We start from the raw sequence: 22,539 nt of genomic DNA on the forward strand, positions 1-22,539 counted from the left end.
CTTTCTCCATCCCGACAACACAACAGATGTTTTGTTGCATAACTAATAGTTTTCCATTTAAATGTACATATGTTTGTCTGGATTTGTAGTATTTATAAGCCAAAACTAAAAACGAGTGAATAAACAACGTACCTTTTGTTATGTCCTCCTTTTTGTGAGGAAAATCTTTTCCCGTAGCCATGGCTTCCTCCGATGTCGGATAGTTCTCCAAAAATCGGTTGAGTATGTCGTTGTATTTAGTCTGACATGACTCCCAGTCGACATTTTCGATAACCATGGCCGTTTTATATTCATTTGTTACGTTTAGTAACAACTCGACCTCGTCGTCTGTCCACAAAAATACCTCTCTTGCTTTCTTTGCCATCGCGTTCATTATTCAAGCGGCGTTTGTTGACTAACAATAACCAAATGCCGAGCGAGACACATGCTTCCTGTTTATACTAGGACGCGCATGCCCAGAGTGCGCGAATGGTCACGTGATATACGTTTTTGGTGGCGTAGTGTGGACGGAGATAACTTCTAAAACGCTAGGTGAAACGCTAGTGTGGACGCGGATCGTTTTTGATCTAAAACGCCGTTTTCAAACTAAAACGCACTAGTGTAAACGGGGCCGCAGTGAGGAGAGGTGAGAAGAGTGCGCGACGATGCCTATTTGAGGACCGGGAGGGAGACGCAAGATTACCGGGAGATCATCACTCGTTTGCGGGCATCCGGAGACTCGCGAAACTTCCCGCCCTACTTATAATTCTCTCTTCATATAGCCGTAAGCCTATTACATATCCATAAAACACTGTGATATAACCATGATCGGATCGCTTTCTCACTGCAATTGAACCGCTCCAGGGTTTGTTTCAATCGAGCCGTGACCGCCTTATTCAGGCGATCTCGTAGCGATTACTTTGGCGTGGAACAGAGCGTGATTGCCCTGTTCACATATGCCAAACGAACCGCGCTAACTGGGAAACGAGACAGGTTCCGAAACAAAAGTGTAGGTGTGAAAGCACCCTTAGTAGAGGTTTCCCTGAAAAAGCAGGTACATCAATGTGTGTATAAACGGCCTGACAGGAAATAAAATATATTTTATAATCATATAAATAATTTTATAATTATTTAATAAAATAGTTCTTTAACTTAATTTGTCAAGAAAACTTTAGGGTATCAGGATCAATGATGATCATTATTTTATTTCAAGTCCTTAAGACTAATTTGAGTTAATATTTAGGTTATTCACTAAAATATATCGTTTAAATCGTTCATGGAGCTAAATGCAGTAAATAGTCTGTATAAAAAAGGTAGAAAATAAACCCAACAATCTGGCCTTTATAAACAAATTATTTAACAAAACATGATTACTGCAGTAAAAATATTTTAATAATGTTAATAATTTTAATAATTTAATATTTTAATATCTTTTAATAAGCATGATATATACAAGATAGAGAGGGCATGAAAAGTGAATTGTTTGTTTTGAAACTTTTGAATCGAAAGTTGTCCAATAATAAACTTGAAACACACGTGGTTGTTGTCATGTGGTGAACTCGGCCAATCATGTAATATCAGAGTCGTCATCGCAGTTCCAGCTGTCGCTCTTCAGACGCTGCACGGTCTGATTCAGTTGTCTGATCTTGGAGCGATGTCGCAGTACTTTGATGCCACATGTGACAGTCACGTGGCGTCGGCGCAGCATCAAGCCTAACAAAATTTCTAACCAGCATGCACCACTTTAAGACAGATTTCGATCTATCTGCGCAGCACTGCATAAAGTTGAACGCACCTTTTTCTGTTGTAAATGCCTAAAAACTAAAAACAAGATAAAACCCATGGTCTTCCAGCAGTCCGCTCAACTGAGACCTACAACACAAACACTGTACATTGAGGATATTTATAACAAGTTTCAAATATAGATGTATTGAATTACAAAAAGGACTTAATGTCAAAACCTCCAGGATAATTTCAGACTTCCTCATCTGATGTGGAGAGACCAGCATGTCTGAGCAGAGCCTTTAGGAGGCGGATCTCAAGTCTGGCCTTGATTTACTGGAGTTTGGTCAGAGTCAGTTGTTCCTTTGCCAGACGAAGCTCAGCTTCTGCCCTTTCTGTCTCTTTTTACAATTGTTGAAAGTGATTTAAAAATCAGTGCTTGCCATTCTTTGCAATTTTTTGGTTATTCTGTAATCATTGCAGGCATCACTAATAAATATTCTTAAAACAATCAATTAGTGACAGAACAAAGTTTTTTTTGTGAAGTTTATGTATAAACAAATTTCGAGAGGATCACGTGCTTATGATTGCTAGCAGCTGACCCGCATTATCCAATTCACTACGATCCAATCAGATGACTCCTAAACTACTATAAATACCCTGGGGTTTATTCCATTGCTATCTTCGTTTTGAAGAGGCAGCTTCACCGTAGCTAGCGCCGTTGAAAAACCTACTCTAAACCAGCATAGACAACCAAAGCATCTACAAGCTATCACCTACCAGCTATCACCTACCAGCTACAATCTACCAGCTACCATCTACAAATTACCAGCTATAATCTACAAGCTACTAGCTATAATTTACAAGCTACAATCTACAGCAACAACTGCAGCAACAACAACTGCAGCAACAACAACTACTACTTCAAAACAACTCCAACAATTGCATCAACGACTTCAACAAACATCAAACCTTCCACTTCAACGCATCTGCTGTGTCTTCAACCCTATTCTCCAGCAAATGACAGCCAAAAACTCCAAAGCCATTGCAATGAAACTGAACCATTACCTTTTTCCTAGCGGTGCACATGCTATGCACATGAAGGGAAGCTTTGCAAAATAACTTTACCAAACATTTAGACTAAAACATTTATAAATCTTTGAATAACAAGACTAGTGTAAACAATGATTTTAACTAAAGATACTCGCCTCTTGCCCGTCCACTGATCCATAACATCTAACAGCTTGTTTGCTGGAATGTTCAGCAGAGCAACAGCTCAAGTCATAAACAATGGTGAACTTGATCAACAAAATGGCCGCCGGGCTTTTTCACCTTTGGCACGCTTGACTGGCTCTCCTTTAAGCCAATAGCTGTAAGGAGAAGCGTCACCACCCAATAAGCTCTCTGGAGAAGGTCCTGCCCTCTCTCTTGACTCTGTTGCAAGTCTTATGAATGAATTTGGACCAGACAAGCTTGTGAATGAAGTTAAGATACCAACAAATGTTATTCATGGATTAAAGTAAAGCCAATTACTAACATTCCATTCACAGTTTTACTAAGTGGTGACACCGCCCTTGAAGTCTTATAGAGTTCAGAGTTTGATGTTAGCAATTAAAAAAAAAAAAATAAAAAAAAAATAAAAAATAAAAAAATAAATAAATTATACACAGAGCACTGGGGTCCAATTACACTAGACCAGTGACTCATTTACTCATACACTAGTGTCTTATGTAAGCTTATAATGGCAAGTCAGTTGGATGTGAAACAGCAACAAACAACTTCCTGATTGGCTGCTATGAATAGGCGGACATTTCTGACAACGGATCTTCAATAAACACTTCCAGGACCACCAGACAACCATACCCCTTATCCTCAGCTCTCCATCCAGTTGCCATTCTGTGGGGGGATGAATGCTCACCTCTACCATCCTTGCACGTAGCGACATCAAGCTATCAGACCATGCATTAATAAAAAGACCATGACATTTGGCTGCAGAACCTGACCCTCATCCAACCCATTACATTTTATATGCTCTTCAAATACAATCACACTCTACATAAAGGATGCATTTCCACTCACATAGCTCACATCCACGATGCCATATTTCTCAAATTGCTTGAATTGCATTGTCACCCTGATACTAACTTCTGATTCCTGATTTCAGATCTAACCCAAGGATCTAACCCGGGCGTTTCAGCTCTCCCTTCCTTAACCTTATTCTGCTCCAATCTACAATCTGCGACTACCGAACCTGCAACAGCGAATTCGTTAATCAAAAAGAATCGATAATAAACTCATGATAGTACTATTCTTGCCCCACTGTTCAGCGTTCTTCTATTAGTCCTATTGACATTGCGACTTGAGAATTCTCTAGCAAAAACCCTTGATTATTGGTCTCCGCTCCTCACAATTCTATATTCCTAGCATTAACAGCACCATTCCATCAGACGAATACTCGCTGAATTATCATGATATAGACCAAGCAATTTCGCTCATCAGTTTAGCTGGCCGCAATGCTTGGCTTGCAAAAATCGACATTTCATCCGCCTTTAAAATCATGCCAATTCACCCAGACTTCTGGCACCTTTTTAGCATTCATTGGCGCTCACAATTTTACTTTGCAGTCCGATAAACTTTCGGCTGCAAAAGTAGTCCTAAAATTTTCGATATGCTTAAGAAGCATTATGCTGGATTTTATCTAATAACTACGAAATCCCGCATATCATCCATCTCCTCAATGATTTTCTCCTTATTTCCCTACCTTCTCACCCCCAGCTAAACACCTATCGATCACCCAAAAGGTTTTCGAAAATCTAGGCATCCCCCTCGCAGAGGAGAAACAGCCGATCCCAGCACTTCCATAGAATTTCTGGGCATCAACTTAGATTTGAATAAATTTCAAGCATCCCTTCCCAAAGGAAAGATTGACCGTATAATCTCTTTATCTCAAATTTTCCTCGAGAAACCATCATGCACCAAACGCGAACTGCTATCTATTCTCGCGCATTTCAATTTCGCGATGCGCATAATTCCCCAAGGCCGCCCGTTTATTACTCACCTCCTTCAGCTCTCCTCCTCGGTCCCCGGTTTAGAAGATACCATATATCTTTCTAAACCCAGTCGCAATGAACTCAGCTTATGGATCTGCTTCCTTAAGCAATGGAACGGCTGTTCCTTTTTCTATAGCGACCTAATTTCTTCCCCGGTGGATATTAATTTATTCACTGACCCTGCCCCCTCAGTCGGGTTCGGCGGCTTTTATCAAGGTCACTGGTTTACTTCAACGTGGCCCCCGCAGATGCTCAGTCTACCCAGAAATCAGCAATCATCTGCACTTTCGAACTCTACCCCACAGTCGCAGCAGTGCTTTTATGGGTAGATGAATGGTCCGCCTCTAGCATTCTCGTTCATTGCGACAACGAAGCCACCGTTTATTGCATTAATAAAGGACGCTCGCACGCACTTCCAATTATGCCCTTACTAAGACGCCTCGTTTGGACGGCAGCCAAAAAGCAATTCATTATGACTGCTAGACATGTTCCAGTTTGCAAAAATCAAATTGCTGATTCTCTCTCTCTTTCTTTTCCAGAAATTTCGGCTCTTGGTACCAGAAGCAGACCAGCATCCAACACCTGTTCCACTCTATTCACAAATGATATTGCCATAAAACTTCCATATCTCTGATCCTTTACGCTGTCGCACCAAGGACCCTTGAGTCATATTCAGAAATGGCTATCACATCCAATTTCAATCCCGCAATACACCCCACTATATCTGATCTAACACTGCTGAATGCTGAAACACTCGCCTTTTTCATTAAGCAAAGCAAAACAGATCAGACAAGCAAAGGGCATTTTATTTACATATTTAACATTTTTTCCCCCACACAGCCATTCCAAACTCTCCTAGCCTTTCTCCATTCAAGGAGAGCAAAGGAGTCAGACCCACATGCCCCACTTTTTACTGATGACGCTAACCGTCCAGTAACCCGTTTTTGGTTTCAAAAACATCTGAAAGAAGTCCTTCGCCTTTCGGGCGTTTCCCCCGAATTGTATTCCAGCATTCATTTAGAATTGGTGCAGCCACCACAGCAGCTCACAAAGGTCTATCCTCGCACCAAATCCAGACCCTAGGCCGCTGGTCCTCCGATGCCTTCAAAGCTTACATTCGCCTCAGCCGATTCCACCTCAAGACAGCCCAGCTAGCCCTAATCAGCTAAATTCCAAACTCCAACTAGGGGTACGAGCTCGACCCTAAGTAGGCTGGAGTACGTGTGTGTGTGTGCTTGTGTATGGGTGCGCATGGGAACGTGTGAGGTTGCTCGCGCAGATACAGCGTGCGTTTGCACACGTATACATGCTTATTTGCACGTGGATATGTATATGGGTGTGGGCGTACGTCTAGGTATGCATATGCACGTGCAAGCAAATGAGTATGTGAGCCTATGGGCATTACATGTTGTGCAGCTTGCATGTATGCTATTAACTTTCCTTTCAATCTGCTATGCTCCTTCCCTCACCATGCTCTGACCCCTGCAGGGGTCCAATCTGAGCTTCTACTCTCGCGAGTCACCCCTAGCCCATCCCCGGCCACCCCTTCACTACCACCCCCAGTAAGAGCCTGCACTACCCCCTCCCTCTTCCCGACTCTTACTGCCCCCCCCCCTAGCTCTGACCCCCGCAGGGGTCGCGCTGAGCTTCGACTCTCGCAAGAGTCACCATTTGCGCCGCCCCACCCAGGCCATTAGAAATGGTATGTATGCGCATGTTATACGCATATATCCGATGTATACCTGTTCCGATGCGTGTGCATGCACATGCCGAAACAGGAATAGACGCACGTGCATGCTCACGCACGCAGGTTATTCCCTCTCTCCTTTTCTTCCTTTGGCGTCGAGTTCCTCCGCCCTCTCTTTTCTTCCTTTCTCATAGGCCATCAATCCTCAGCTCTAACTCCCGCAGGAGTGACTAAAACGAGCTTCGACTCTCGCAAGAGTCCCGGCCACCTCCTGCTGCAGTCTCCACCACCCCCTCCCTTTCCCAGACTTCAGCAGGGAAAATGCCCACAGCAGCTCTGACCCCCGCAGGGGTCGCTCCGAGCTTCGACTCTCGCAAGAGTCAATCACCACCCATGCCCGGCCCTTACCATGTAATAACCATATATATTCATATATATTTATATATGCATATATACTTCTATATTCTCCTTTTCTTCCTTCTGGCATTGAGATTCTCTGCCTGGCAATTATTTGCCCCTTCTTTCTTCCTTACAGCGTGAGTGCTTCCGCTACTTTTACCCTTCTCTGATCTTGCCCCTTATCTCCTTACCCTCCTATTTCCTCAATTCTTTTCCAGCGTTGAGTTCTCCGCTAACTGTCTTTCTTTCAGCGTCACTCTTTCGCTATGTTCTTCCTTACGCTTAGGCCCTCAATCCTCAGCTCTAGCTCCCGCAGGGGCGACTAAAACGACTTCAACTCCCGCCGGAGTTCAGGCCCTGGCCACCTCCCACCCTCTCATGCAAGAGTCTCCACCGCCCAAATCTTCCCGACTCTTGCTTGAGCAAACTAACCCCAGCTCCCACCCCCGCAGGGGTGTATATATTTGAGCCTTGACTCCCGCGGAGTCAATCCAGCCCTGCCCTCACCCCGCCTAGGCTCTAGCAGTCTACTTTGCTCTGCTCCCTTAGAAGCTTCTCTTCCTAAGCTATCAACGCTATATCCAGCAGCCGGATATGGCTTGTTACACCTGCTTTTTGGGGGGCTCTTCAATACGCGGCTGCTGTCCCGAGCTATTCAAAGGCATTTTTGGGGAGTTCTCGAGATCTACCTGAGCTCAAACTCCCCTCCCGCTTTGCAACGGGAGGGAGCCCTGGGCTCGAGGATCTCATGAGCTCAGGGCTCTCTCCCGGGACAGCATGCCAAACAAGCTTATAATTAATCATCAGCTAAGTGTGAACTCTTGAATTTTTCAATTTTGACAGCTTTTTGGGGATTATTTCATGAGGCCAAACTCTCAAAACCAAGATTGGATTAATTGATCAAGTTTAATTAATTTAATTATGTAATCCCTTATTATTTTTATTTTGAAAACCCCATTTTAAAAATTTCATCCAATCCGTTATGCAAAATCCTAGTGGATTACTTTCGAAAAAACTATAGTGAGATTTGCTAAAATCCCCAAAATATGGAAATTCAATTCACCTTTATTTGTATAGTGCATTTACAATGTAGATTGTGTCAAAGCAGTTTCACATAGAAGATCATAGTAAATTAAAACAGTGTCAGTTCAGATTTCAGAGTTTAAGTTCAGTTCAGTGTGTTTTAATAGTCACTACTGCGAGTTCAAACACTGAAGAGCAAATCCATCGATGCGCAGCTCTGCAGGGCCCGAACCATGCAATCCAGTGGCGACAGCGACGAGGAAAAAACCTTCACCAATTGACAAAAGCGAAAAATTTAAAAACCTTGAGAAAAACCAGGCTCAGTTGGGCACGACTATTTCTCCTATGGCCAAACGTCCTGTGCAGAGCTGCAGTTTAGGCGCCGGAGGCTGGAGAATGCTGGATCTCAACGAAGACTCTTCTGTCCCTGGAGCGTCACAGGAATCAGTCTCATGTAGAGGTCTGCATTCCCGCGGACCGATTTCTACGGCGCGGGTATACATTTCCGAATAAATCACGGGAGCGGTCGGTAACGGGTTTAGTTTGGGGCGGGAGCGGGCTGTCTAGCAATATCGCTTTCGACTCCCGAGTGAGCACGCTTATGTATGTGTGTAAATGAAATAGCGCGATGCTGTGTTTAGCTTGTTTGTTGCAGTGTGTGTGTGTATGTATGCGCACGCGCGAATGTGTGTGTGTGTGTGTGTGTGTGTGTGCGCGCGAATGAGAGATAGAGCTTTGCCTGTGTTTGTGCTTGGTGCTTATGAGTGTGTGTTAGAGGGCGCGCGCGAATGAGAAAGCTTTGTCTGTGTGTGTGTGCTTGGTGCTGTGCGTGTGTGTGTTTATACAGACAGCTTGTTATAGGCTGTCTGGACTGTATAACTGGGTGATTTTCGGTTTTGTTCTCCCCCCCCGCTCTTTAGTGGGATTGGGCGCGGCGGATAGAAAACAGGGCGGGTCGGGCAGCGGGACATCAAGTGCTTAATATAAGCGGGAGCGGTCGGGTTCCGGCTAAAACCTGGCGGGTGCGGGGGGAGCGGGATTCAAAATTTAGTCCCGCGCAGATCTCTAGTCTCATGCTCTCCACTCCTCCATGACCACCACAGCAGCTGCTCAGGATACGGCCTGGTCCAGGATTATGGAAACCTTGGGATCATCTTTTTGCTGGTCTTGGATTGCATCAGTGGCACTGCAAAGTCTCTGGGGGTTTCGGGATGAGTATCCCCAGGTGAAGATAGAGAATAAAGAGAATAAATAGTGTAGCTGCTGTTCACAGTGTTTATAAACAAGATGCAAAAACCTGCATGGGGCACATTCATGCATCATAACATTATGTGAGAGAATCGCTGATGAGTTGCCGATGCCAGTGCGATATTTGGAATAAAACATCTAAATATCTGGAGCTGTCGACAATTCAAATCATGCCGTCTAAAATGGGATTTAACTGAAAATAACATTGGCGATTGCCTACAGCCAATGAGAGAGCAGCATTCACTCTAGTGTGAATACCTGCAGGCCAGCAGGAGGTTGGGGGAGAAGTTAAAAGCGCTCATTTTCGGTTTATTTTGACCCAAGAAATGGAGGAAAAACTAGTGGAGGTTTGACAGCAGAACCTGTGTCTGTTTGATGTTTCATACAGAAAGTTAAAAAAGAAAGTTAAAGAGAAATAGCTAACTCCCTTCAAACCCAGGTGAGCAAATATGTACATTTTCTACCCCATTAAAGGCTTCTTTCTTGTTATGTAATTAATAACAAAATATATACTATGTGTTTTAGTAGACCTAACGCTAACTTTGTATCCCTCTAACTGCACGTTGAGTTGTGAAATATTCTGTAATAATTCTGTTTAAGAAAAGGAAATTGTTGGTCAAACAAAAGATAACATGTGTTGTTGTGACCACAAAAGAGGTTGTTTAACTCTGTTTGTTGCTCTATCCATTACGCCTCAAAGTTATATAATGTCATGATTCATTTCATTTAACTCATTTAACAGGCAGAGAAGGACACATTTGCTTGATCAAAAAAAAAAAAATGAATCAAGAAAAAAACAAAGCAACAACAAAAACAAGCATGTCAGGATGCAGAAAATGCAGACAAGATATACGTGGTCTTTTAGAGTCTAGACGATTATCTCTCAAACCTAACAGATATACTGGCCTCTATTCAAGATCAAAGCAAAATGTTTAAACTATGCTTAATCATGTGTTAAGTGTTTTTTGGAACCTCTATTTACATTACATTCAATCCCAGCACTTACCTGTAATATCTGAGCCGGCAGCGTCCAACAGAACGACAAAGAATAAAGCATTAAGGAGGCTTCTGAAATTCTTTAAAGAGCACACAAACATGCCGGTCGATTGAAGTCACACTGCAGATGGATATTATATCGAGTATCTACCCAGAGATGAAACCTCAGCATTATAACCAAGCAGTTGGAAACTTCTGGAAACTACATGCTACAAAGAATACTTCATCTGCGTTTGTTAAAGGAAGGATCAGTAAAGAGTAACTTACTGATGAACATGTCAGGATGGGTTTCTTCCTCCATTTCTCAAGTGTAAGTACGTGCGATTAAAGTTGCCTCATTTACTCTAGCTTGCAAATGTATTTAGTTGTGATTTGGGAATAAATTTACGAATAAATCGCGGGAGCGGTCGGTAATGGGTTTAATTTGGGACGGGAGCGGGCTGTCTAGCAATATCGTGAATATTGCTATGCGAATGAGACAGAGAGAGAGCTTTGCCTGTGTGTCTGCTTGGTGCTTGTGTGTATGTGTTAGTGCGCACACGCGCGTATGAGAGAGAGCTTTGTCTGGCTGTCTGGACTGTTTAACTGGGTGATTTTTGGTTGTTCTCCCCCGCTCTTTAGCGGGATCGGGCGCGGCGGGCAAAAAACGGGGTGGGTCGGGCACCAGGACAAGAAATTCTAAATATAAGCGGGAGCGGTCGGGTTCAGGCTAAAACCTGGCGGGTGCGGGCGGAAGCGGGAGCGTTGTCATCAGGAGGTGTGTGTGTTTGTGTGTGTTTGTGTGGCAGCTAAAATCCACGCCTACACTATCGATATCTATATTGCTGATTAGCTGTTGTGCATTTCACTCTCTGACTGAAGGCAGTCGACCAATCGCAACAGACTGTCATCGGTCCAATCGGCGCAGATTAGCTTCGCGCTAAGGAGGGGTTTGGGAACAAATGAATCACTGGACGATTCATACAGGTGTCGCTGAAATAATTAGGTAAAAATAAATGCAGATTATAAGACCATGAAAGTGTTTTTTGACCTTGCATGCATATTAGACTGTTGTTGGAAACCCTTACAACCAAGATATGACCCTATTTCATGTATAATAAGGGCTCTTTAAGTCATAAGTGTCATTGTAGATACCTAGTAGCTGAGCCTGCACTGTGCAAGGAAAGAAAGAAGCAAAACGGGATGGACAGACGCCTAAAATGTCGGAAAAGCCCCGCACCTGAGTCAGTAAAGAAAAAGGACATCGCTTACAACTCTGGTGGGACTCGAACCCAGAACCTTTGAATGCCTCCATTGACAGCCTAGACAGCCTCCTGTTTACTAGACAGGCACTTTGACCAGCTAGGCGCCAGGCACTGAAAAGAATGGTCAACTGTCAAGCCGGTTTTATATAGCTCTGAGGGAGGTAGCATTTAAACTTTGTGGCTCAATTTCTAGGCCTGAACTCCAGTGTGCTATCAATTGTGTGCTCCAGTGTGCTATCAATTTGCTCAGATACATGCTGTTGGCCATCAAAAAAGATTTAATATGTGCAAAAGTTCAATTGAATATTTATGGTCTACGTATCTGAGGAAAAGGCACTGCTGGGATTTGAACCCAGGATTTCCTGTTTACAAGACAGGCACTTTGACCAACTAAGCCACAGCGCCTGATGGTGATAAAAAGTGCTAATTGTTTGTATGAAAAAAGAAAAGAAAAACTATATAGTTGAAGCGCTGCATGTGTGAATGTCTCAACTTGAAATATTAAATTCCAATTTGTTATGTGTTACCACACCATGCATTATGAAGTCATCGCCCAGAGCCCACTTGAACGAGCAGCGCTTTTAAGATTTTGAGTTTTGTTAAGAAACTAACTGCTGAAGAGTTTGCTGCGAAAACACTCGCAATTCTGAAGAAGAAGCTTCTCTAGGACATGAACATTAGGCACTGTTAGGACTTGAACCCAGCATCTCCTGTTTACAAGAAAGGTACTTCGACCAACTAAGTACACTCTTATACATTTGCAAATCGTGTTTTGCCCATGTGAAACGTATTTTATGAAAATGTATTTGAAAATGCACGTGAAAATTTTTTGTGAATATAAATAAATGTTTTACGCGTGAATTTGGTTTTATGCACGTGAATTTGGCTACGCATGTGTACATCGTGTCTTTTGCATGAATTCCTTTTGAGACTAATCTGATTCCATACGAAAAGTCTAAAAAGAGGCAGACTGTCCCCTCTGAAAAGCTCCAATTGCCACCTAGACCACCAATGAGCTGTCCGTTGAGCCGCAGAGCCATAAAACACCATATTTTGAGGTTCTACGGCAGGGCTATTCAATTGGCGGCCCGTCAGCCGAACTTTTCTGTTGCACGGAAAAGTCATGACAACTTGCAAACTATGCACTAGTTTAAAGTTCCAAGTATGTACACCGAGACTAATACCCACACACATCAAATTAACTATAGCATATCAGGTCTTTTCCGCTTGCAAGTTTGTTATTTCTAATGTAAGAATGACAATATGTGCGCACAAGCAGGGCAACGCGCTTGCCTCTGTCTGGGCGCAAGCAGTAGAAAACATCTCATGGTGAGATTTGTGCGTGCCTTTCAGTGCAATGTAAACAAAATATATGTTACAAGAATTATTGGCAACACTTTCTTTTACAACCCGCAAAGTACCGCGTAAGTACAGTGAAATAACGGTGTACCTTTCTGTACGTATGGTATAAGTAAAATGAACGTACGTGTAGGTACAAGGGAACAAACTGTAATGCTTGGGTGAAAAGGGGGTAACAACTAGACATGCTACACGCAAAGTACCGTGTAAGTATATTAATTTTACAGTGTACTTTTCTATAAAGTGCAAAGGAACAAATGGGTAATGTGTGGGTAATAAGGGGGTAACAACCAGATATGCAATGCTTGGGTAATATGGGGGTAAGAACCAGACATGCAACACGCAAAGTACTTTGTAAGTAAATTAATTTTACAGTGTACTTTTCTATAAAGTGCAAAGGAACAAACGGGTAATGTTTGGGTAATAAGGGGGTAACAAGCAGATGTGCTACACGCAAAGTACCCCATAAGTATATTAAATTTACGGAGTACTTTTCTTTAAGTATTATATAAAGAACGATGCAAGGTTGGTCACAACCTAATGCAACCTGCAAACACCTGCTTAAGTACATTATTAATAGTACCCTTATTCAGTGCTTGGGTTTTTATAAGGGTTGTTTACTAAACAAAAGATTCACAACCCGTATTGTATATTGTTTGTATTTCAAATCTGCAATTCAATACAAATATATATTTTCATACACCACTTACCTTGTGAAAGCTTACACCATCACCAGCAATTTCTCAACAACACTATCAACAAATACTTTTGCATGATATACGGTCAGGGTTTAATGCCGATTACAACAGGCTTGCATTTTTACTGCTGTCTGCAGAACAGGGGGACCAACTGTTACATTTCAGTGAATGGCTGATGCTTTATTGAAAAATGTAGTGTGCAATTTTTCATTCAATCAATTAAAACTGCAGCTGTAGTTTTCTGTTCTTACTGTTCAAATATACACTTGTGCGTTGAAGTCCAGCTTGTTCCCTCCTTGTTCCCTGTAGTTATAAGGTAAATACAGCATTTGCGGGTTGTAAAATAAAGTGAAGCCTTGTTCCCTTTAGTTACAAAGTAATTAAATATGCTGTAACAGCATTAGCTGTTTCAAGTTCAAAGTACTTGTAAAAGTGCATATCATAATAAGCACAAGCAAAAACATCAATTTCATCAACTTCAATAACAATTATTTATTATTAACATTTATTAACAAACGCATAAACAAACTTTCTTACAAACTTTTATCACACAATTATTATAAACACTTGAACAGATGGAAAAAAAGCTGCTTAATTATTCACTCAATTGAAAGAAAGAAAAAAAGAAAGAAATAAGAAAGAAAGAAAAAAGAAAGTAAGAAAGATCAACGCCTGAACTTGTTTTTTATAGGCAACAACTTGTGTTCCTTCTTCATTGTGATGATCTTTGTCTCAAGACTGGGGCAAGAGACAAGGAACTGTTTTAATTCTTTGGAATAGCACTGAAGTGTTGTTCCATTTACATATGGTGGAACTTGATACAGTTCTCCCTCTGAAGCAATTGCCACCTGTAATCAAAAGTGCAGAAATTTAATTTGTAGAATTTCAAAAAGGTATAGCAATAGAAACCAATTAATATCAGTCTAACAGATTATGCAACCCTCATTGAATTATTAATTACTGTCAGTAGTTCTCAAGAGCCCTTTCAGATTAAAAGTAGTTTGTTTTGTTGGGTTGTATCTAAACTCTTCAAGAAGGTGAATATGCAGTATTTCTATTTCCAATATTATTTAACTAGAGGCTATGTTTTATGCTGCTTTTGAACTGTATTGCAATAAAGAATTTATTTATTTTTTTTTGGTATTTAGATTATGCTCTGATATAGATAGGGTGAACAAAAAAGATAAAACCAGATAATATAAAACTATAATTTAGCAGCAGTTTACATACCAAGTATGATTGCACTGATGAATCACTCAATAATCTTAACAAAAATATAAATGCATCACCTAAAGGAAGGTGCCTTGTTGGAACATATTTAGATCAGGCTGTAATTTGCTAAGAATATTTGTTTAACTACTTAGCAACAACACTAAAATTATTACAACATCTGTGGTCATACATACCTCTGAAATTATACTGGTCAGGGCCAAGGTAGATTTATCCTACTTGTGCCTTTTTAAGCAATCCCGAATACTTAGAGCCTTTTTTTATATGTTTTAAGTACAAGTTTCATTGAATGATAATTTTCCTGTTAATCACCAAAAAGTTGCTTTTAAACAATCTATTAAATGCTATAAATAAACAAATGCTATAAGAATAAAAGTAACACATTTAATCTCTAGAGTTAAAAAAGTAGTAAAATGTAAAACATTACATTTAAACAAGCAAAACTGGGAAATTATTTATCAAAATCACTTACTCCTTTCATTCTGTTTTTCAATATCGTCTGGTATGGAAAGCTGTTGTTCTCCAGCCGTTCCATGCATTCTGAACAATTGTCTGCTATAAATGAAACAAACAAAAAAAAGAGTACATTACAAAAGTAATAAATACATAGCATTTTACAATTATGTTTTTACACCTTTAACACATACCAGCAAAACATCATATTTCTGTACTAGATATTAGCCTTTAGTTATACTTCACCTTTATGTTTCTTGTCTTTAATATTTTTTTTGTTGACTCTAAAAAAGGATTAGATTGGTAAATTAATATGGGATAAAATGTTTTACATTCACAACCGTTTAAAAACTTTGGAAATACATTTGCCTTTTTTCTTTTCGTTGAAGCAGTGGTGGGGTTAGGAGCAGTGGGGTCCAGCACAGGTACAGGGGCGGTGGGTTCCAGCACATGCACAGTCACAATTGGGTCAAGCACAGGCACAGTAGGATCCAGCACAGACACAGCGGGGTCCAGCACATGCACAGTCACGATTGGGTCAAGCACAGGCACAATAGGGTCCAGCACATGGAGTCACAGCAATGCATGGACCGATGTATCCTCTTTCGATTGATCTCGCATCCATCGCAGAGCAAAAAAGGATGATTATAGCTCTTGCTCAACCAGGGACAGGTCTGCCCAGCCTGTGAGCTACATCCACTACTCCATTCATCCTAGCCGCCCTCTCAGGCATCATTTCTTTACATATCTCCATTACCTTACATTTTATTTTCCATTTTCTGTACAGACATAGACACCATCTTCATTTGTATTGCTCTGCATCCATAATTCTTTTTTTCCAGTTAAGGAATAACTTTTGCTTGTTCTGTGATTTTGCTCGATGTTGTTAATATTATTATTATTATACAGAATGTTGTACAACATTTGAATGTTACAGAATCGTGGTAACTTCGAGCACAATGTAGAAATCGTGAAAAGTGGAACAGGGCAAGTCAAATTAAAATCAGTCAAAGTTCCTAGCAGTCAAAATTTTTTTCACTGCATCTATTGCAAAGGGATGTTTTCCCACAAAAAGCTGTGGCGACACACGCGCAGATGCCGAAAAAGAACCTCAGGTGAGCCTACAAGGGGCAAAGGCTTGAGCTTATAAACTGCAGAGTCTGTGTTCTCTGAAAATTTCTGTTAGTGTGTTTGGAAGCTTCTGGACCCCATTAGGCAGGATGAGTCAGTTGTCCGTAATGACATTGTACGTGTCTTGTTGGCTTTCCGTATTGACTTCATATCACCATCGAAGAAACTGTAAAGCCTGCAATTTTTCACTAAGTTGTAAAGCTGGGAAAAAAGTGTCTGATTTTGACGAAGTAAATCACACCTACACAGAAACCAAGTCTAGCGCTCAAATTAGGGCATTGTTTGCAGAAAATTTCAGCTATCATTCACTGCAGGGCTCTGATGACAGAAAATGTGGACTTGATCAAATCAACGGAAGTCTCTATATGCTTCTAGATGGTGTGAACTTGTTTCACACTTCGGCTTACACACACTTAGTGAGAAAAAGTTCAACAGACCATCAACTTTACCCTTCACACAAGACGTACAGCTTCTTCACTCACCTGGAACAGGCTGCAACAGTTACCTCTGATAAACTGAGCCAGAAGTCATCTCCGTAAAAAATATGCTGATCTTGCGAAAGCCACTTTTGCGCAGATAATAGTTTTGAATTGATGACGTGCGGGGGAGGTGTCTGAAATGCGTTTAGAGAACTTTACTCACAGAGATACAATCCATTTCTCAATGACGTGTCTTTAGGACTTTCCCAATTTGAAAAAAAGCTCTGCAAACACTTTTCACATATTGAAATCCGAGGCAAGTTTGAACAAAAAGTTGCTGTTCTTCTAACACCCGACATGGTTTAATCCTTGAACCAGCTAATTAACAACAGAATGCAATGTGGTGTAGAGAAAACAAATGTATATCTCTTCTCCAGGCCAAAATGTTTCACACACTACTATGGTCAAGACAGGTTGAGACAAATTATGAAAAAACAGAATATCTGCGCTCAACACAGCTAAGGAAACGCATCGCAACCCTGTCACAAATATTAAATCTTATACACAATGAACTTGATCAGGTAGCTGACATCCTGGGACATGATATATGTGTCCACCGTGATCACTACAGACTCACTGAAGCAACAGTTCAGCTCGCAAGAATTTCCAAGCTGCTCTTTGCAGTGGACAAAGGCTGTCTTGGAATCCTCCAGGAAAAGTCACTTGATGGCATTCAAATTGAAGGTCTGTGAAAATTGTTGAAATACCATCCCCAAAAAGAGAATAGTTACCAAATATATAAACATGGTATGATTTCAGATCAAATGCATTGAATGGATATCGAAGAAGATGAGAATGGGGAATCTGCTTGTGACCATTTCCTAAGCAAACCAAAAGGGACGGAAGCCTGCCTGACAGAAGCAGTGACAGAAGCCTGCCTGAATGAAGGTAATTATTGTATCAGCCTAAAAAAGGTATTGGCAGCAGCCTTTTAGGTACAAATCATCATCAATTGTTCATCAATAAAAAACTAAATCGGTAGTACTTTATAACTGTACACTATGAATAGTTAAGCATTAGCAAATATTTAATTCATCATTTAAGAAATATTTTTGCATTAATAGACATTAGTATGCAGTTATTACAATATGACTGTAAACATAAGATGTATAAATGTTAAATAAATAAATTCATTCTGAATTATCTTAAAAACCACCAACTACTCTTGACAGGCACATATTTTACTCTTTTTACAAGATGTAAGATATATCTTTGTGGTTTCCAGATGGTCTAAAGTTTCAGCTCAAAATACCAATCGAATTATGTATTACAGCCTGCTGAAGATGAACATTTATAGTAAGATGACATTCTAGCATATTTTTGTTGCCTTAATATGCAAATGAGCTGGTTCTCCCAACCCATCGTTCCTACATGCATGTCTACTTTTACTGCTTCATGTTCGGATAAACAGTAAAGAGACAGACATGATGAGACAGATGAAGCCGAGAGTCAAAATAACAAGGTTATTTGATGTATTTGTGGTGGAAAACATTTAAGCCTTTTTGCAACAATTAACTTTTGTCTAAACAGCTTCCAAAAGGTGAATTTGCATCATAGATGCCCTTTAAAGGTAACTAGTAAGCATGATATCTTTTAAATATGATCCCTCCCATGTCATCCAAAGCCACGCCACCTGAAATCGTGAACATGCTCATTACAGATGACAGAGAACCATTAAATCATGTCATTCACCAGTTGTACTTTATAATACTACAATTCTGAACAATATATGTTATATCTTGCATGTTTTTAGTCATTTCCCAGAGATGGGTTGTGGCTGGAAGGGCATGCACTTTGTAAAAAACTTGCTGGCGGTTCATTCCGCTGTTGAGACCCCGGATTAATAAAGGGACTAAGCCGACAAGAAAATGAATGAATAAATGAATGTTTTCAGTCATGTAGTTAGCAATGTAGTTAGCAAGCAAAACTTGTCATCAGTCTCTCATCAGACTCACTCTCTCACACACTTTGTCCTAAAGCCGCTACTGTATGCTTAGTGTTAAACCTGCGGCATGCAGGAATTACACTTTTTAATGAGCCAAACTTGTATGCTATTTCAGACCGAATATTCAAAGTAGCATGGTGAACATTATAGGGACCACACAGGTTGTCATTGTTCAAAAATAAAGCAATGTGAATAAAAAAACAACTTCAGCTCAGTAAAGCAGGCTAAGCGGAATAGCGCTATTTACTGATGTTTTGTTGTTAAACTAAATAAAAATCTACATTATCGATGCTGTAAAAGGTTTCTTATAAAACTGTAAATAGTCACATAACTTGTTCATCAGAAGATTTCAGTGGCTGAGCAACACTTCTGTGCATATACCCCATTCATAACAACTCAATCTACATCAGCTCTGCATGACTGAAAGATTTTTAAAACAGAACATTACCTGTCTAACAGAAATACTTCAGCCATGGTGTCGTCCTTTCAGGATTTGTAAAAGTTTTGATTCTGCATTTGTTTTGACTGTGGCTTGTGTAAACGCTCATCAGTGGATCTGCGTGGACATGTGCGCAGTAGTTCAAACCTACATTTGTTCACAGTTTGGGCTACTTATCAGAATTATGGGAATATTCGGCCTGATATTTTATTTTATTTTATTCCTTAAAAAACTTTTTAAAAAGTGCACGTAAATACATTTAGATTTGCATTTGAGTACTGAAATTACCATGTAAGCTAACAAATCACTCATGTTCTCATTCACAATAGAGACACTGGGTTTCCCATACAACGATTTATTTGAAGTAATGTTGGAGTTTTCATATGAACGTATATTTAAAGGCAAGCAGTTGTCTATAGAAAGTTTAATTGTCTTCATGAAGAAAACTTGTTTCTTTTCAGAGATGAGTCCATCAAAATAAATGTGTAGTGTTTTAAAACCAAAGTCTTCATTTGTTACCCACAACACATCAAGATTTGATCAAGTCAAAATCTCATAATCTGACACAAATCTCATCTGTCGTAACTGACAAATGGCATTGTGTAGTCTGAACAGGGCTTTAGGGAGTCTAAAAGATAACGACGAAGATAACAGAGGTAAGAATCTCTTGTCCTTTATAGGAAGTCAGGAATCATCTGATTGGTGAATCGTGTTAGCCAATGCTGGACCAGTCGTGAACAACAATAAGCATGTGATCCTCTCGAAAGTAGTTTATAAATAAACTTCAGGTCAATGAACAGCCAAACTACATGAAAAAGCTGCCGTTTTCAATATACTCGTGTTTGTGTGAAGGTCTCAATGTTGAGGACTCTGCTCTGCATAGTGAAGCTTCATGTGAGCGCTGAGGTTTATTTTTTGTTTAAAGCTTATTCCACACTCACTGCATCTAAAACGATCCTCTCTTGAGTGATTCTTCATGTGTTGCTTAATGTAGTCTTTGCGTGTGAGACTCTTTCCACACTGATCACATATGAACACTATGATTCCAGTGTGACCATCCATGTGGTTCTTGAGGCTAGTTTTGGTTGTGAAGCTCTTTCCACACTGAACACATGCAAACGGCTTCTCTCCGGTGTGACTTATCATGTGGTTATTGAGTGCGCTTTTACATGTGAAACTTTTACCACACTCTGTGCATCTGTAAGGTTTCTCTCCAGTGTGGATCGTCATGTGGGTGTCATACTTTTGTTTTTGAGCAAAACTTTTTCCACACTGTGTGCAAGTAAATTTTTTTCCTCCATTGTGAGTTCTAATGTGGTCTTTAAGGTTGCCACTTTGCGTAAAACTCTTTCCACACTGTTGGCATGTGTAGGGCCTCTCTCCAGTGTGAATTCTTTTGTGCACTGCAAAGTTTCCTGCTTGACAGAAGCTTTTTCCACACTGTTGGCATGTGTACGGCCTCTCTCCAGTGTGAATTCTCATGTGGGTTTTGAAGCTTTTTTTTTGACCAAAACTCTTTCCACACTGTTCGCAAGTGTAAGGTTTCTCCCTAATGTGAACTCTCATGTGAACATCAAGGTTAAGCTTTTGACTGAAACTCTTTCTACACTGTTTACTGCTGAAATTACACTCAGTTTTGGATTTCCGAGATCTTCCGAGTGATGAAGTCTTTTCAGTCAGTGTGGGTTTTTCATCAGCTGTTATTTCTTGGTGTTGCTCTTCCATTTTATTCCAGTGTTGAGTCTCTTCTTTCAGCACCATCAGGTCTTAAAAAAAAAAAAAAAAAGAACTTAAGTATGAAGGCACAAAGCGACAAGCATGAAATGGATGTTTCACCCAAAAATTAAAATGACCTTACCATTTACTCTGCGTCTTTTAAATATTTCCTTTCTTCTGGAACACAAAGTAAGCCAGCATTTTTTCACAATATCTTCTTTTGTGTTCAGCAGAATCAAGAAACTCAAAGATTTAAAGCCACACGAGGGAGAGTAAATGGTGAGGCTATTTTCATTTCTGCGTTAACTATCCCTTTAAAGGGTTCCTATTATGAACCTTTTTTTACAGGATGTAAAGTAAGTCTTTAATGTTTCCAGAATGGGTCTGGGGTTTCAGCTCAAAAATCAGATCATATACCTTGCAGAATATTTAATTTTGGGGGTCAGAGATAAACCAAGCTCTTTTTGTCAAAGTCAAAGTCAGCTTTATTGTCAATTCAGCCACATGTACAAGACATACAGAGAATCGAAATTGCGTTACTCTCAGACCCAAGGTGCTTAACATTAATATAAAATATATATATAAAAAATAGTAGAGTTTAAGAAAAAAAGAAAATTTAGAAAATTTACAGTATATACATTGCACATAAATGTGGTCTAAGAAATATACATATGTAATAAAAAATTGTAAACAATACAGTGACATTAAGGGCATATAGCAATGAGTGCAAAGTAAACCAGAGTTGTGCAGATAAAAAACAGTATAGTGCAAAAAGAACTTGTAAACATGATAATTGTGATAAAGTGACAGTGACATATTGGGAGGTAATATATGTGTCTGCATAAAGTGACCAGTGCAGATGAGTGTGTGTGTTTGTGTGTGTGTGTTTGTGTGTGTGTGTTTGTGTGTGTGTGTGTGTGTGTGTGTGTGTGTGTGTCAGAGTCCAGAGGTGCGTGGGGAGGGAGCGGGGAGCAGAGCTGGGAGAGAGTTCAGCTTCCTGACAGCCTGATGAATGAAGCTGTCTTTCAGTCTGTTGGTCCTGGCCTGGAGACTGCGCAGTCTCCTCCCTGATGGCAGCAGACTGAAGAAGCTGTGCTTGTGCCTGTGGCTTTAAATGCAAATGATCAAATGCACTTGGTCTAGATTACTCCTGTTGTGTCCCCTCATGTGTATCTTCCACTCAACATTTTTAACTAGCTTGGAAGACCTGGTTGAGACAAATCCTGCATGTTCATAGCAAGTGCGCATAATTCACACTTTTATTAGTGAGTTTGCATTATTGTATATAACTTATGCAAATGTTTCCCTCTACTGGGTTGCAGCTGGAAGGGCATCCGCTGTTTAAAACATATGCTGGATAAGTTTGTGGTTCATTCCGCTGTGGTGACCCCTAATAAATAAAGAGACTAAGCTAAAGGAAAATGAATGAACTTATGCAAATGCTTAATGCCACGTTTGCTTTTAACTGTAGTGATGAGAATATGGCAAGATGACATACTTTGCTACTTGTTTTCATTCATTTGTACTTTTGTCTCAGTTTTCTTGCCTTTGTGCTTGTCCGGAGGCTTAGCTGAAGACCTTTATGGTGACATTTTATATACTTGACAAGATGCAGAAATGCCATCTAAAAAGGTTACCTGCTGTTTGTCTAATCGGGAACAGTGACAATGTAAATATACAAATAAAAGCGTTACCCCGATGTTTACCAATGTGAAACGTCTGTTAATGAACACCCAGGATT

The 22,539-nt window shown here is 40.3% G+C and overlaps 2 protein-coding genes and 1 non-coding gene across 7 annotated transcripts in view; all 3 read right to left on the reverse strand.

The window, feature by feature from the left end:
- The window catches only part of zgc:173607, a 791,925-nt gene that overhangs the window by 168,179 nt on the left and 601,207 nt on the right, over positions 1-22,539 (reverse strand). The window lies entirely within an intron of this gene.
- trnat-ugu (transfer RNA threonine (anticodon UGU)) lies at positions 11,680-11,753 on the reverse strand. Its single transcript has one exon. It is a non-coding gene; the product is annotated as a tRNA-Thr (tRNA).
- The window catches only part of si:dkey-30f3.2, a 38,297-nt gene continuing 35,179 nt past the window's right edge, over positions 19,422-22,539 (reverse strand). For 4 of the 5 annotated variants that reach the window (XM_073947878.1, XM_073947879.1, XM_073947880.1 and 1 more), the window contains one exon: positions 19,422-20,848. In XM_073947878.1, coding sequence (XP_073803979.1) covers positions 19,938-20,848 — 911 coding nt within the window. In that variant the 3' untranslated portion in view covers positions 19,422-19,937. Of the gene's footprint in view, positions 20,849-20,940; positions 20,976-22,539 lie in introns of all 5 variants that reach the window. The other variant, XM_073947881.1, reaches the window with a different exon arrangement.

The sequence above is a fragment of the Danio rerio genome, chromosome 4 (genome assembly GCF_049306965.1).
Source record: "Danio rerio strain Tuebingen ecotype United States chromosome 4, GRCz12tu, whole genome shotgun sequence".
Lineage (NCBI taxonomy): Eukaryota > Metazoa > Chordata > Actinopteri > Cypriniformes > Danionidae > Danio > Danio rerio.